The sequence below is a fragment of the Scyliorhinus canicula genome, chromosome 9, assembly GCF_902713615.1.
Source record: "Scyliorhinus canicula chromosome 9, sScyCan1.1, whole genome shotgun sequence".
NCBI lineage: Eukaryota > Metazoa > Chordata > Chondrichthyes > Carcharhiniformes > Scyliorhinidae > Scyliorhinus > Scyliorhinus canicula.
Genome location: NC_052154.1, coordinates 101,567,579 through 101,584,141, shown reverse-complemented (window position 1 = coordinate 101,584,141; position 16,563 = coordinate 101,567,579). Strand labels below are relative to the sequence as shown.

General features: G+C 46.4%; 1 protein-coding gene across 1 annotated transcript in view; it reads left to right on the top strand.

Annotated features, from left to right (window-relative positions):
* Nucleotides 1-16,563, top strand: part of LOC119970925 (mucin-6-like) — a 238,661-nt gene that overhangs the window by 175,990 nt on the left and 46,108 nt on the right. The window contains exons 26-27 of the mRNA XM_038806035.1: nucleotides 737-877; nucleotides 9,410-9,436. Of these exons, the coding sequence (XP_038661963.1) occupies nucleotides 737-877; nucleotides 9,410-9,436 (168 nt within the window). The remainder of the gene's footprint in view (nucleotides 1-736; nucleotides 878-9,409; nucleotides 9,437-16,563) is intronic.

Here is a 16,563-nt window from a genome sequence, read left to right as displayed (position 1 = left end):
GAGTGGCGTGAACCACTCCGGTGTCGGGCCGCCCCAAAGGTGTGGAAGTCTCCGCACCTTTAGGTGCCAAGCTAGGCCCGCGCTGGAGTGGTTGGCGCCCCGCCGGCCGGCGGGAACGGCCTTTGGCGCCATGCCAGCCGGGGCCAAAGGGACTTTGCCGGCCAGCGGAAGTCCGCGCATGCGCCGGAGCGTCAGCGGCTGCTGACGTCATCCCCGCGCATGCGCAGGGGAGGGGGTCACTTCCGCCTCCGCCATCGTTAAGACTATGGCGAAGGCGGAAGGAAAAGAATGCTCCCCCGCCGATCGGTGGGCTCCCATCGCAGTCCGGTGGGGGCACCCCCCGGGGCCAGATCGCCCAGCGCCCCCCACCCCAGGACCCCGGAGCCCGCCCGTGCCGCCTGGTCCCGCCGGTAAGGTAGGTGGTTTGATTCACGGCTGCGGGACCGGCATGACAGCGGGCGGGACTTTGGCCCATTGCGGGGGGGGGGGGGGGGGGGGGGGGGGGGGGGGGGTGACAGGCGCGGCGCGATTCCCGCCCCCGCGAATCTCTGTTGCCGGAGACTTTGGGAGACGACAGGATTCACGCTGGCCCCCACCGATTCGCCGACCCGGCGGGGGGGTCGGAGAATCCCGCCCCGTGTTCTGAAAAAGGATCTGGACCCAAAATATTGAGTATTTTTTGAAAAATGACACTTTAAAAAAGTATTGTGTATGAATCATTTCCGATTTATTTCAGCTGTGTACTGTGACTATTTCAACACTCATAAGAAGGATTCTGCTATGGATGGATCTTTTTGGAATGCCAAAAATAGGTGGCATTATCAGCCATGTTTGTGCCCTGCCAATATACATATCTTTGGCAAGTTCAATATGGAAGGTAAGAACATTAAGAACATAATGATGAATTATTAGCCAGCAGGAGAGGTTCTTAAGCCTTTCAGTTTAGAAAGAAAGGCAGATAGGAGAAGGCATATTTGAAGTGACATTTTCATTAGTTCTTAAACTTAAAACAATATCAAGTATTTATTGAAGACATGTACCTACAACAATTGGAGTGGTTCATGGAAACCAATGTATATTCTGCAACTATATTCTAATGCTATACTCTAATGGGTTAAATTTTAAAGCAGACAAGTTTGTAGGATGCTACTTAAAAAGTTAAATTTGTTCCTTGTAACTACACATGGCTAAATGTTTCAACAATCTGCAGCAAGTTATCACACCTACCTTTTTTTAAAGGTTGCTACATTTGTGGAAATTATGAATTTTTCCATGAAGAATTAAACCGCTGTGTATCATGTGGTAAGTCAAGCATCTTCTTACGTTTCTTGGTTAAATTGTTATGTGGTTCTTAACATCGTTAGAAATAGGGGCAGGAGTAAGTCACTTTGACCATCAAGCCTGCTCCAGTAAGATCATGCCTGATCTGATTGTGGCCTGAACTCCATTTTCCTGTCTGCCTCCTCAACCCTTTATTCCTGATTCAATCAGAAATCTGTCTAACTCAGCCTGAAATACATTCAACGACCCAGCCTCCAATGCTCTCTGTGGAAGAGAATTCTAAAGACTAACAACTTTCTGAGAGAATAACTTTCTCTGCTTCTCTGTTTTAAATGGAAGACCCCTTATTTGTAAATGGCATCAAAGTTCTAGATTCCTCCACAAGAGGAAACATCCTTTCAGCATCTAGCCTGTTAACACCCTCAGAATCTTACATGTTTCAATAAGATCATGTTTCATTCTTCTGAACTCCCAATGAGTATAAGCCCAACCTTTCCTCAAAAGACAACCCCTTCATAAGACCATAAGACCATAAGACATAGGAGTGGAAGTAAGGCCATTCGGCCCATCGAGTCCACTCCGCCATTCAATCATGGCTGATGGGCATTTCAACTCCACCTCCCAGCATTCTCCCCATAGCCCTTAATTCCTCGCGACATCAAGAATTTATCTATCTCTGCCTTGAAGCCATTTAGCGTCCCGGCCTCCACTGCACTCTGCGGCAATGAATTCCACAGGCCCACCACTCTCTGGCTGAAGAAATGTCTCCGCATTTCTGTTTTGAATTTACCCCCTCTAATTCTAAGGCTGTGCCCACGGGTCCTCGACTCCTCGCCTAACGGAAACAGTTTCTTTGCGTCCATCCTTTCTAAGCCATGTATTATCTTGTAAGTTTCTATTAGATCTCCCCTTAACCTTCTGAACTCCAATGAATACAATCCCAGGAACGCCAGCCGTTCCTCATATGCTAGACCCACCATTCCAGGGATCATCCGTGTGAATCTCCGCTGGACACGCTCCAGTGCCAGTATGTCCTTCCTGAGATGTGGGGCCCAAAACTGGACACAGTACTCCAAATGGGGCCTAACCAGAGCCTTATAAAGGCTCAGTAGCACATCGCTGCTTTTATATTCCAACCCTCTTGAGATAAATGACAACATAGCATTCGCTTTCTTAATCACGGATTCAACCTGCATGTTTACCTTTAGGGAATCCTCGACTAGCACTCCCAGATCCCTTTGTACTTTGGCATTATGAATTTTCTCACCGTTTAGAAAGTAGTCTATGCTTGGATTCTTTTTTCCAAAGTGCAAGACCTCACATTTTCTCACGTTGAAATGCATCAGCCATTTCCTGCACCACTCTCCCAAACTGTCTAGATCCTTCTGCAGCCTCCCCACTTCCTCAGCACTACCTGCCTGACCACCTAACTTCGTATCATCAGCAAACTTCGCTAGAATGCCCCCAGTCCCTTCATCCAGATCATTAATATATATGGTGAACAGCTGCGGCCCCAACACTGAACCCTGTGGGACACCGCTGGTCACCGGCTGCCATTCCGAAAAAGAACCTTTTATCCCAACTCTCTGCCTTCTGTCAGACAGCCAATCCTCAACCCATGCCAGTAGCTCACCTCGAACACCATGGGCCCTCACCTTACTCAGCAGCCTCCTGTGTGGCACCTTATCAAAGGCCTTTTGGAAATCCAGATAGACCACATCCACTGGGTTTCCCTGGTCTAACCTACTTGTCACCTCCTCAAAGAATTCTAACAGGTTCGTCAGGCACGACCTCCCCTTACTAAATCCATGTTGACTTGTTCTAATCCGACCCTGCTCTTCCAAGAAATTAGAAATCTCATCCTTAACGATCGATTCTAGAATTTTACCAACAACCGAGGTTAGGCTAATTGGCCTATAATTTTCCATCTTTTGTCTTGATCCTTTCTTGAACAAGGGGGTTACAACAGCGATCTTCCAATCGTCCGGGACTTTCCCTGACTCCAGTGATTTTTGAAAGATCTCAACCAACGCTTCCGCTATTTCTTCAGCCACCTCCCTCAGAACTCTAGGATGTAGCCCATCGGGGCCAGGAGATTTGTCAATTTTAAGACCTTTTAGCTTTTTTAGCACCATCTCTTTTGTAATGGCAACCATACTCAACTCAGCCCCCTGACCCTTTATAATTTTTGGGATATTACTAACGTCTTCCACTGTGAAGACAGACGCAAAGTACTTATTAAGTTCTCCAGCCATTTCCTCATCTCCCATCACTAGCCTTCCAGAATCAGTTTGAATTGGCCCAATGTTTACTTTGGCCTGACGTTTGTTTCTTATGTATTGAAAGAAACTTTTACTATCATTTCTTATATTACTGGCTAGCCTGCCTTCATATTTGATCCTCTCCTTCCTTATTTGTCTCTTTGTTAACCTCTGTTTGTTTTTGTAGCCTTCCCAATCTTCTGATTTCCCGGTGCTTTTGGCCACTTTATAGGATCTCTCTTTTTCTTTGATACATTTCCTGACCTCCTTTGTCAGCCATGGCTGTCTAATCCCTCCCTGGATAATCTTTCTTTTCTTGGGGATGAACCTCTGTACAGTGTCCTCAATTATGCATACAAACTCATGCCATTTTTGCTCTACTGTCTTCCCTGCTAGGGTCTGCTTCCAGTTGATTTTCACCAGTTCCTCTCTCATGCCCTCGTAATTACCTTTATTTAACTGTAACACCATTACATCCGATTTTGCCTTCTCTCTTTCAAACTGCAGACTGAACTCAACCATATTATGATCGCTGCTTCCTAAGTGTTCCCTTACTTTAAGATCTTTAATAAAGTCTGGTTCATTACATAGCACTAGGTCCAGAATAGCCTGCTCCCTTGTGGGCTCCATGACAAGCTGTTCCAAAAAGCCATCTTGTAAGCATTCCATGAATTCCTTTTCTTTGGATCCACTGGCTACATTATTTACCCAATCCACCTGCATATTGAAGTCCCCCATGATCACTGTGACCTTGCCTTTCTGACATGCCTTTTCTATTTCCCGGTACATGTTGCGCCCCTGGTCCTGACCACTGTTAGGCGGTCTGTACATAACTCCATTATGGTTTTTTTGCCTTTGTGGTTCCTCAATTCTACCCACACAGACTCCACATCATCCGACCCTATGTCGTTTAGTGCCATAGATTTAATTTTGTTCTTAACTAACAAGGCAACCCCACCCCCTCGGCCCACCTCCCTGTCTTTTCGATAGGTTGTATATCCTTGGATGTTTAACTGCCAGTCCTGAACCCCCTGCAGCCATGTCTCTGTGATGCCTACCACATCATAATCATTCACGATGATCTGTGCCATTAGTTCATCTACTTTGTTACAAATGCTACGAGCATTCAGGTAAAGTGCCTTAATGTTAACTTTCTTATCAGTACAGATATTGGAAGTCCTAAGATGTCCAAAGTTATCCTTCCTTTTTGTTGCATTCCTAGTCTGCCTCAAGCTTAAATCCACCTGCCTACATGTTATCCTCCTGCGTATCTTGCCATTTAACTCCCTGCTCCCTGTCGCTTTCACTTTCCCTTCCCCCAGCAATCAACCTCTTGAGCATTCTCTGGTCTGCTTCCAATGCAAGTATATCCCTTTTAATGTAAGCATACCCAAACTGCACACAGTATCCAGGTATGGTCTCTCACCTGTAAAGTTATAGCAAGACTTTTCTATATTTATATTGCATTCCCCTTGAAGTAAAGGCCAACATTATATTTACAGTGTGTAATAAATCCCCACCAGACCCTAGTGAAAGACCTGATTGGTCTCCCCATGGAGTTTGAGGGGCAGAGGTCCAACAGCGTGTTTTATTAAAACCCACCAATAAAACCGGCCAGAAAGGGAACTGTCATCTGCGGATGGTCCCGCCTGGGACTCGATGTACTCGCCACCGCTTTGCGGCTTTGTTTTGCCTTGTTGAATAAACCTTTCTACTCGATGCGGCTTCTGTGATTGAAATACTGCCAACGAGGAAAAAGAACTGCAGGTGGCGATTCCGGATGTCCAGACCACGGGAGCATCTTAGTACAGAGGGGCAAGGTCAGAACACATATAAAAATGTCGCTTTCGGGAGGCTCGATGCTTTTGATGTGGTGTAGAAGACTGGGTCCAGTACGATGAGTGAATGCATTACCTTTTTAGGGAGAACGCTATTATAGGGGATGACCTCCAGAAGGTGATACTCTGACTGCCTGTAGGGCTCCTACTTTTAGCATAAGTAGTCATGTGTTGCAAATACACAGGTTGACACATAATTTTTAGGTATGCCTGGTGCTGCTTCTAACATGCCCTCCTGCACTTTCATTGAACCAGGTTTGATCCATTAGTAGAGTGGGGGATATGCCAGGCAATGGGGATACAGATTGTGGTTGAGTACAATTCTGCTGCTGCTAATTGCCTGCAATGACTTGTGCTTTCCCAGTCTTAAGTTGCTAGATCAGTTCAAAATCTATCCTATTTAGCACGGTGGTAGTGCCACAAAACATGATGGAAGTGTGAAGATAGAAGGCGTGGTGGCAAAGTGGCATAATCACTCGAATTGCAACTCATTTCTGTGTATCCATGAGGTGCTGTGAGCCATCAGCAGCAGCAAAATTGTATTCAACCACAATCTGTAGCCTCATGGGCCGGCATATTCCCCACTCTACCATTACCATCAAGGCTGGGGATTAGGGCGGCACGGGACACAGTGGTTAGCACTGCAGCCTACAGGGCTGAGGATCCGGGTTCGAATCCCAGCCCTGGGTCACTGTCCGTGTGGAGTTTCCACATTCTCCCCGTGTCTGCGTGGGTTTCACCCCCACAACCCAACGATGTGCAGGATAGGTGGATTGGCCACGCTAAATTGTCCCTTAATTGGAAAAAAATAATTATCTACTCTAAATTTATTTTAAAAAAACAAAGCCTGGGGATCAACCTTGGTTCAATGGAGAGTGCAGGAGGGCACGCCAGGAACATAACCAGTTGTACCTAAAAATGAGGTGTCAACCTGGTGAAGATAGAACACAGGACTACCTAAATGCAAAATAGTGGAAACAGCAAGTAATAGACAGAGCTAAACAATCCCAAATGCAACGGATCAGATCTAAGCTCTGCAGTGCTGACATCTCCAGTCGGGAATGGTGGTGGACAATTAAACAACTCACTAGAGGAAGACCACAAATATCCCCATCCTCGTTTATACCGAGCCTAGCATGTAAGTGCAAAAGAAAAGGCTGAAGAGTTTACAACCAATCCTCAATGATGGCGAATCACAGTACATCAATGCCAAAGACAGGACTGAAACATTTGCAACCATCTTCATTCAGAAGTGCCGAGTTGATGATCCATCTCATCCTCCTCTTGAGATCCCCAGCACCAGAGGCCAGTCTTCAGCCAATTAGATCCACTCCATGCACTAGCAAGAAGGAACTGAAGCTACTGGATGCAACAAAGGCCATGATCCTGACAATATTCCAGCAATAGTACTGAAGACTTGTCCTCCAGAACATGCTGCACCCCTAGAGAAGCTGTACCCGTATAGCTACAACACTGGCATCTAACCGGCAATGTGGAAAATTGCTCAGGTCTGCCCTGTGCACATAAAACAGGACAAGTCCAAACTCAGCCAATTACTTCTCCATCAGTCTACTCACAATATAAATAGAAAGTATCATCAACAGTGCTATCAAACGGCACCTCCTCACCAATAACTTGCCCATAGATTCTCAGTGTGGATTTCGCCAGGGTTGATCAGCTCTTGACCTCATTGCAGCCATGGTACAAACATGGGCAAATGCACTGAACTCAAGAGCTAAGTTCAGAGTGACTGCTGTTAAGATCAAGGACACATTCAAGTCTGGCATCAGAGCCAAAACTGGAGTCAATCAGAATCGGATGGAATTATACGTGGCACAAAGGAAGATGGTTGTGGTTGATGAAGGTCAATCGTCTCAGTCCTGGGACATCACTGCAGTCATTCCTCAAGATAGTGTCCTCGACCCAATTATCTTCAGTTGCTTCATCAATTACCTTCTTTCCATCATAAGTCAAAGTGGGGATGTTCGCTGAAGATTATGCTGTCCAGTCCAGCACCATTCATGATTCCACAGATACTGAAGCAGTCTGTGTCCAAATGCAGGAAGATCTGGGGCCAGATTATCCGATTCTGAGGCTAAGTGCTGAGGATCTGTTGCGTTTTATGAGGAAAAAAATCGTCGCCGTCCCCTCACCGATCCTGCGACCGCCGATTGGCCAACAACAAATAAACCGGAGAATGGGCGGGTCCATGGCCACGCATGCGCCGCCGCTGACCTAATCTTGGGAACAATAAAGGGGAAGTGGGTGAAGTGACAGTTGGCAACCATATCGGGGATAGTGATCACAATTCAGTTAGATTCAGTGTTACCATGGAAAAGGACAGAGATAAAGCAGAAGTAAAAACTTTGAACTGAGGGAAGACATATTTTGCAGAAATTAGAGGAACTTGGCCGAGGTGGACTGACCAGCACTGCTAGAGGATAAATCAGTGGAACCTGCAACCGGTGAGGGGCGAACAGCTGCACCACATAAGACTGCTGGCCTCCACAAAATAAATCGGAGAATGGGCCACGCATGCGCCGACGTCGACCTGCAGAGGTTGCACCGTAAAACATGGTGCCGGCCATGCGTGGATCCGACCGCCCAGATAGTGCCCCCCTGGCCACCCCCCATCTGTCCCCTCAGCTCTCGCGGAAGCCCCCTTGGCTAGCAGCACGGCTCCTGCCCAACTGTGGCGGTGCTGGACACAGTCTGCAGTCGCCACCCCGGTTCCCGCACGGCTGAGACCATGAATGAACCGCTCCGTCGTGAACTTGGTCTATCGGGGTGGATCATCGGGGGAGGGCCTTCAGGTGACGTGCTGAGGCCGTCCCAATGGCGTGCAGCACGTGCCGCAATGTCGTCATTTCAAAGGGGGCAGAGCATATGAAAACTGCGCCAAACAGGCGCTGCCCCGATTTCAGCGTCAAAAGGGATTCTCCGTCCGATCGCCGATTACTAAATCGGCGTCGGGGAATGGAGGATCCCGCCACTGGTCAATATTTAAATTTGGGTTGATAAGAGGGAAGTAACATTTGTGCCACACAAGTGCGAGACAGTAGCCATCAACAGAGAATCTCCCCATGACAATCAATAGCATCACTGATGGTTGCAAGAGCAGGTCAGAATTTGGAAATTCTCAGGTGATTAACTTACTTCCTGACACCCCAATGCCTGTCCATCATTTAAAAGGAGTGTGATGGAATATTCTCCACTTCCTTGAGTAAGTGCAGCTCCAATAGAACTCAAGCAGCTTACACCATCCAGTTTAAAGCAGACTTCTTGATTCGTACCCATTCACTGCATTAAACATTCACTCTCTCCATCGCTGATGCACAGTGGTTGTATTGCATGCCATTTACAAGGCACTGTCGGAACTCAATAAGGTCCCATCAATAGCACCTGCAAACCCAGGGTATCTACCATAAAGTACAGGGGTTATCAGATATGTAGGAATATCTTCACCTGAGCATTCTCTTCCATTCCCCTCTGATTGGGAAATATATCACTGTTTCTTCACTGTTGTCCGATCAAAATCCTGGAATTCCCTTCCTTACAGCACTGTTTGTGATACCTGGACCACTGGGTCTGCCGTGGTTCAAGAAGGCAGCTCTTCATCATCTTCTCAAAAGAAAGTAGAGATGGGCAGACACTCACAACCTGAATAAGAATAAAAAACTACAAAGATAATTAAGAAATATGGAAATGCTGTGGACGAGGTGCAAGATCAGTCATAATCTTGTTGAACATGGAGCAAGCTCAAAGGGTGAAATGGCTTTCTCCCGCTTCAATTTCTTATGTTCTTAAGAAATGATTGTGTACATTTGCAATCTCTCCTCAGATCTTGGGTATTATATTGGATTCGTGTTTATCTGGAGTTCCCTAAAGCAATGACTGACACAATTCTAATATATATGTTCAAATGTTTGTCAGCTTTAAGCTGTTAACATTTGAAAAATTTAAATTGTTTTTCATAAGTTTCATAGTCTAAAGTTCTTTGTTTTGAATTCTTTAACTTTTTTTCCTCAGGAAAACCGTCTTTAATCGCACTACCAGGTAAGATCACACTACCAGTTGTGATAAGGGAGGATACACTAAACGGATCAACAAACGAGGCTTTATGGGTTGAGAAATAAAAAAAGGGGCAATTACACTACTGGGAGTATACAACAGATCCCCAGAGAGTGAAAGTGGGTGGAAGATCAAATATGTTGTCAAATTTCTGGGGAACTGAGGGAGAAGAATCTGTGCAGTATGTTGAGGAAAAGTTTTCCCACCAATTAGTGACAAACCCAACAAGAGGAGGTGCAATTCCAGACCTAATCTTGGGAACAAAAAAGGGGAATTGGGTGAAGTGACAGTTGGCAACCATATCGGGGATAGTGATCACGATTCAGTTAGATTCAGTGTTACCATGAAAAAGGACAGAGATAAAGCAGAAGTAAAAATTGTGAACTGGAGAAAGACATTTTGCAGAACTTAGACGAACTTGGCTGAGGCGGACTGACCAGGATAAATCAGTGGAAAACAAGTGGGATGCGCGAAAAAGCAAGATCCTAAATGTATAAAGTAGACATTTCCCCTTCAAACATCTGAGTGATACTGCCAAATCTAGATCCCCTTGGTTGTCGGGAGGAACGCAGGGGAAGATCAAACAGAAAAAGAAAGCATACGATAGGCAAAAAGAACTAAGCACTGCAAATAGCCGAGGCGAATATTGGAAGTGCAGAGACGAAGTCAAAAAGGAAATAAGGAAATCGCAGAAAGGGCATGAAAAAAGATTAGCAAGCGAAGTTAAAGATTAATAAGGGGATCAAGGGTCATGGGGAGAAGGCAGGAGAATGGGAATGAGAAACTTATCAGCCATGATTGAATGACATCGAGTCTTCGATGGACTGAATTGCCTAATTCTACTCCTATGTCTTATGGTCTAAAATCCAAAGATATTTTACCAATATATTAATGATAAAAGGTTAGTTAAGGAAAATGTGTGACCTATCAGAGATGAAGAAGGGAACTTGTGTGTAGATATAGAGGCTGTGGGAAGGGTTTTAAATGAATTTCTTGTCTCCGTGTTTACAAAGGAAATGGATGATGCAGATATAGTAGTTCAGGAGGAACACTGTGAGATATTGGATGGGATAATCATAAAGAGAGAGGAAACACTCGAAAGGTTGAAATCCTTGAACGTTGATAAGTTACCAGGACCAGCTGGATTGTTCTCGAGGTTACTGAAGGAGGTCAGGGAGGAGAACATAGAACATAGAACATAGAACATAGAACGATACAGCGCAGTACAGGCCCTTCGGCCCTCGATGTTGCACCGACATGGAAAAAAAAACTAAAGGCCATCTAACCTACACTATGCCCTTATCATCCATATGCTTATCCAATAAACTTTTAAATGCCCTCAATGTTGGCGAGTTCACTACTGTTGCAGGTAGGGCATTCCACGGCCTCACCACTCTTTGCGTAAAAACCCACCTCTGACCTCTGTCCTATATCTATTACCCCTCAATTTAAGGCTATGTCCCCTCGTGCTAGCCACCTCCATCCGCGGGAGAAGGCTCTCGCTGTCCACCCTATCTAACCCTCTGATCATTTTGTATGCCTCTATTATGCCTCTATTAAGGAGAGAGCAGCTTCTCTTTTTTTTATTAATGTTTTTTATTGGGGTTTTGAACAAGGTATAATTACCGTTATGTACACAGGATAAGAAACATATATATATATACACATATCTAGAAGAGAAGGGCACACCCCAACATACCAAGGAGAAGAAAATGGTACATAGTAAAAAAAAAATACAACAAAAAATGAAATAGAACAACTGGTAGGGTATTGTGCACCAGCTCAACAGCGGCAGCTCTGTACACCTGGCAAAATTATTTACACCACGTAAGTAGGCGACTGTTTGCAGGGGGTGGGGGGGAGGGGAGGGGGGGGGGATTGGGGAGGCAAATATACATTTGGGTGCCGGGGAGATAATTACAGTGTGTGATACTTTGCTGTGTTTCGTGTTGTTGTCGCCTGCTTCCCCCGTACGGATCTCGCTGCCGTCTCGCGCTCGCCTCCGCTTCTGCTGCTCCTCCCGTCCTCTGTCTTTATTTTCCTCGTTCCCTGCTCCTGGAGGTGTCATGCACGTTTTGGTATCCCGTGTCTTCCTTCCGGCTCCCATTTCCCTGCCCCCCCCCCCACCCACCTCGCTGGTTCTCCTCTCTTGTTCCCCCCCCTCCATGGTTCACCTTTCTTTCCTCAGGTTTAGCTGTCTCCCCCCTCCCTCTCCCCCGTGGTTCACCTTTCTTTCCTCAGGTTTAGCCGTCCCCCCCTCCCTCCCTCCCTCCCAGTCTATCTCTCCCTTTCATGCCTTGGCTACTTTCCCCTGATTCTTGACTACTTTCCCCTGATTCTTGGCTACCTGGCTATTCATCCTCTTGTTCGTTGGCCACAAACAGGTCTCGGAACAGTCGCGTGAATGGCTCCCACGTTCTGTGGAAGCCGTCGTCTGACCCTTGGATGGCGAATTTGATTTTCTCCATTTGGAGAGATTCCAAGAGGTCGGACAGCCAGTCTGCAGCTCTGGGTGGTGCTGCTGACCGCCTGCCAAACAGGATTCTACGGTGGGCGATCAGGGAGGCAAAGGCAACGGCGTCCGCCCTCCTCCCCAGGAATAGATTTGGCTGGTCCGAGACCCCGAAGACCGCCACTTTCGGGCATGGCTCCACCCTCACCCCCACCACTTTGGACATTGCCTCAAAGAAGGCTGTCCAGTACTCCACAAGTCTGGGGCAAGACCAGAACATGTGGGCGTGGAGAGCAGCTTCTCTGAGGATGGTTTTCCAATCCTCACTAGACACAGGGGAGGTAACGGAGGACTGAAGAAATACAAACATGGTTTCATTGTTTTAAAAGGGATCAAAGGAAATGCCAAACAATTATAGGTCAGCCGTCGGCAAATTAGTAGAATCAATGCTGAGAGATAGGATTAACTATCACATAGAAATACATGGACTGGTCAGGGATAGTCAGCATAGATTTGTTAAAGGAAGGTCATGCCTCACAAATTTTATTGAATTCTTTGAGGGAGTGACAAGAAGGGTTTATGAAGGTGGTGCAGTGGATATGGTGTACACGGATTTCAGCAAGACATTTGACAATGTACCACATTGCAGATTGGTCAAGAAAGTAAAAGCCCATGGAATACAGGACAGTGTAGCAAACTGGATAAAAGGTTGGCTTAGTCACAGGAAACAAAGAATAATGGTCGATGGCTGCACTTGCAATTGGAAAGTTGTTTCAAGTAGTGTTCTACAGGGCTCGGTGTTGGCACCCTTATTGTTTGTGATATATATCAACGATTTGGACATGCATGTGGGGAGCATGATTGGGAAATGTATAGACGACAAAGATTGGCTAAGTGGTGGACAGTGCAGAGGATAGCTATAATCTCCAATATACTACAATAATAATAATAACCTTTTATTGTCACAAGTATGAAGTTACTGTGAAAAGCACCATCATTGGCATGACGCAAAAGGGCATTGATCACCTTTATTATTAGGTAGTTTCTTTAACTGGCAATTGTGTGCAACACAAACTCCACCCATCCAAAATTACCTGTGAGCCTTGCTACCGAATGTGCATTTTTAGCATCCCACAGACCATGGTGCATGTTACATTCAAATCTGCGACTGTACCTTCTACCCTCCCCTTGTCACCCTTGTGCTTGTCCCCATCACTCTTGATTCCTTGTGTCCCCCATTACCTGAGACCCTTTTCATTTACCTTTACATTCCATATCTCTGCTCTGTGCCTACATTCCAGTGTCTACTCTGATCCTGAAGCGGTTTATTTTAATTGCTTGATACCCAGCCCACCAATTATGCCCCGTCAGTTTTCAGCATGAAGTTAGAACCCTGATCCGATTGCACCGCCAAGAGTAAGCCATAGTGGGTGAAAAACTGCATCAGTTTTTCCACTACTACCTTAGCGGTAATGGTTCATAAAGGTATAGCTTCTGGGAATCGTGTGATCATACCCATGGTCGTAAGGATGTACTGATGCCCTGCCTTAGTTTGGGGCAATGGTCCTACACAATCAACCAATACTCAACTAAACGGTTCGTCAAACACTGGGTTGGGTATTAATGGTGCATGTTGGATCACATGCTGGGATTTACCTAGTCACTTATAAGTATGACAGATCCTACAGAAGTGCACTACATCCTTTTCAACCCACGCCAGGAAAAATGACTGTTGACCGAGGCCTGAGATTTCCACATTCCCAGATGTTCTGCCATTGGTATCTCATGCGCTATCCGCTGGACCTCCTGATGGTACCTGGGCAGTATCACTACCTGATGAACAACTGTTCAAACCCCATCCAGGGGTATATGACGGTGTCTCCACTTCCTCATCAGAACCCTGTTCCTAAGGTTGTAATACTCCAAAACCCTGCAGCCTCAACTTCTGTAAGAGTTGTTTGTGCCAAATACTGCATCTCCGTATCGGCCTCCTAAGCCCCAACTTAAGCAGTCCTGGGACGGCAGGTGGCACAGTGGTTAGCACTAGGACTATGGTGCTGAGAATCCGGGTTCGAATCCCGGTCCTGGGTCACTGTCCATGTGGAGTTTGCACATTCTCCCCATATCTGTTTGGGTTTTACCCCCACAACCCAAAGGTGTGCAGGTTAGGTGGACTGGCCATGCTAAATTGTACTCTAAATTTATAAAATCAAACTAAAGTAGTCCTCCCAAACACCTCAATGGTTGTATCATCTCGGCCACTGTACCTCCAGCTGGCATGGTGGCATTAATCGCCGGGGGTGACCCTTGTTTAGCCATCTCCCTGGTCACTACACATGAGGGAAAAATCTCTGAGAATTATTCCTGTGACTGTTCCATCTCCTTAATCTCCATCGGACTCTTTATAATCATGGGGGCAGCTGTAACCTTCACTCCTGCCAAAGCATTCCCCAACAGTAAGTCAACTCTGCCCATTGGCAACTTCTTAACCACTCCAACAACAACTGGACCCAACACCAACTCACACTCCAATTGCATTTCCTATAATGGAACTGGGATATAATCTTCACTGATCCACTTCACAAATGTTTTAATTTTCATTGAGCTCTCTGGAGGGAAAACCAAATCCTTCTCCAGTAGGAGAGTTTGAGTAGCCCTTGTGACACTTAAAATTGTTATGGCCTTGGCTACTTCAGTTGAGGAGAATGAGGTGACCTTCCCCTTCAACACAAAACCGGCATATCTTTCACCTACCTTGTTTCTTACACTTGCTTACACAGCCGTGTTAACCTCAGATCTCCTAAAACCAATTAATGCTTCAGTCTGCATTGTAGTATTCTCCACTTCTGTTCCCTTTTTAGAATCCCCCTTCCGAACTCCCACAAGTCCCATGGGTTTTCCCTGTAACTTCCAACATGCTGCATAAACATGTCCCACCTTGATGTAATAATAACATCCAGGCTTCCAAGTTTCACCTCTTCCCACAGCAACTTCCTTTCTGGTCTGAGGGCGAGATCTTGGGGCCTTCCCAGCCACCCATTCTTTGCCTTGGCTACCTATCTTCATCTCACTCTCCTATTTCCTTTCCTTTTCAAAATTATGGGGGTGATGGAACAATGGTTTAAATTTATGGATTAGCTTCTAATCGTCATCCATAATTGCTGCTTGCCAAACAGTTTGTACCCTCTGGTCTTCAAAATGGGTTCTTATTATTGGAGGTAAGGAGTTTTTAAACTTCTCTAAGAGAATGACCTCTCTCAGAGCCTCAAAATTAGTCTCAATTCCCAATGCTCGTACCCATATATTAAAATATTCCTGCTTAACCCTCTCAAATTCTGCATAAATCTTTCCCGGCAGTATTCTGAAATTTCTGCCTTTTTGCCTCAGGAACCCATTTGTATGCATCCACAATAGCCTTTTTTACCATCTCATAATCCTTAAACTCCTGCTCTGCAAAGGCATCATAAATTCGTGTGCCCACCTCGTCAATTTACTCTGCAGGGGGAATGTCCACTTTGCTTTTGGCCACTCCATCTGGGTTGCTATTTTCTCAAAAGCCCAAAAGAATGTTTCTACTTCCTTCGCTTCGAATTTTGGGAGAGCCTGTATAAATTTAAACGTATCACCACTCAGTTCAGTTCCAGGACTAAGCTCCCCTCTGCATTCTGGCAGCTTCCCACTGATTTCCAGTACCATAAGCTGGAGATCTCCCTCCCTTTTTTTTATTTTTCTCTCCATCTTTCTATTTTTTCTCTCATTTTCTGTTTCCTCTTTCTTCATTTCCATCTACATTTTTAAAAATTCCCTTTCATTCACTAACTGCAACGGAACTCTCTCCAACTCCATTTCCCCACCCAAAGACATTCTTGATGCTACACTTTCTCATCGGGGCCCCTGTGCTCCTTGCACCAACATAAAATTTAAATATTTAGCAATTGCTTCAAATGCCTCCATCTTCGTAACTCTAGTTGGTATAACCAGTATTAATTTCCCTGCCAATTCAGCGATCTGTTTTTTGTGGTGCCCTCCCCAAATAATCCAGAGTTAAGCCTTCCACCTGGAGAGAATGCTGAACAGTTTCCTGAACCGTCTTGTTATATCACTACAAACCTTGGCCGGGATTCTCCAATCCCGTGGCCAAGTGCTGACGCCGATGTGAAAAGCGGCGCCAACCACTCCGGCATCAACGCTCCCCGATAATGAGGAATGCTCCCTTTCCTAGGGGGCTAGTTTGGCGCTGGAGTGGTCCCTGCAGCTCCAGCCGGCATGGAACGGCCGGTACGAGTTCGCCCATGCGCGCTACAGCCGGCGTGATTCCGTGCATGCGCGTAATGGCCGGCGTGATTCTGTGCATGAGCATAATGGCCGACGTGATTCCACGCATGCGCATGGGTTCCTGTCTCCACGCCGGCCCCCGGGCAATACGGCAGAGCCCTACAGGGGCCCAGCGCGGAGGAACATAGGCCCGCAAGGAACCAGCCCGCCCGCCAATCGGTAGGCCGTGAACGCAGGCCAGGCCACTGTGGAGGCCCCCTCTGGAGTCGGATCCCTCCGCCGCCGCCCCCCACCCCCCCCCACCTCCAGGACGGCCCCCACGGACACACCTTCCAGGTCCCACCGTGTGGGACCTGAGTAACCCACGCCGACGGGACTCGGCCGA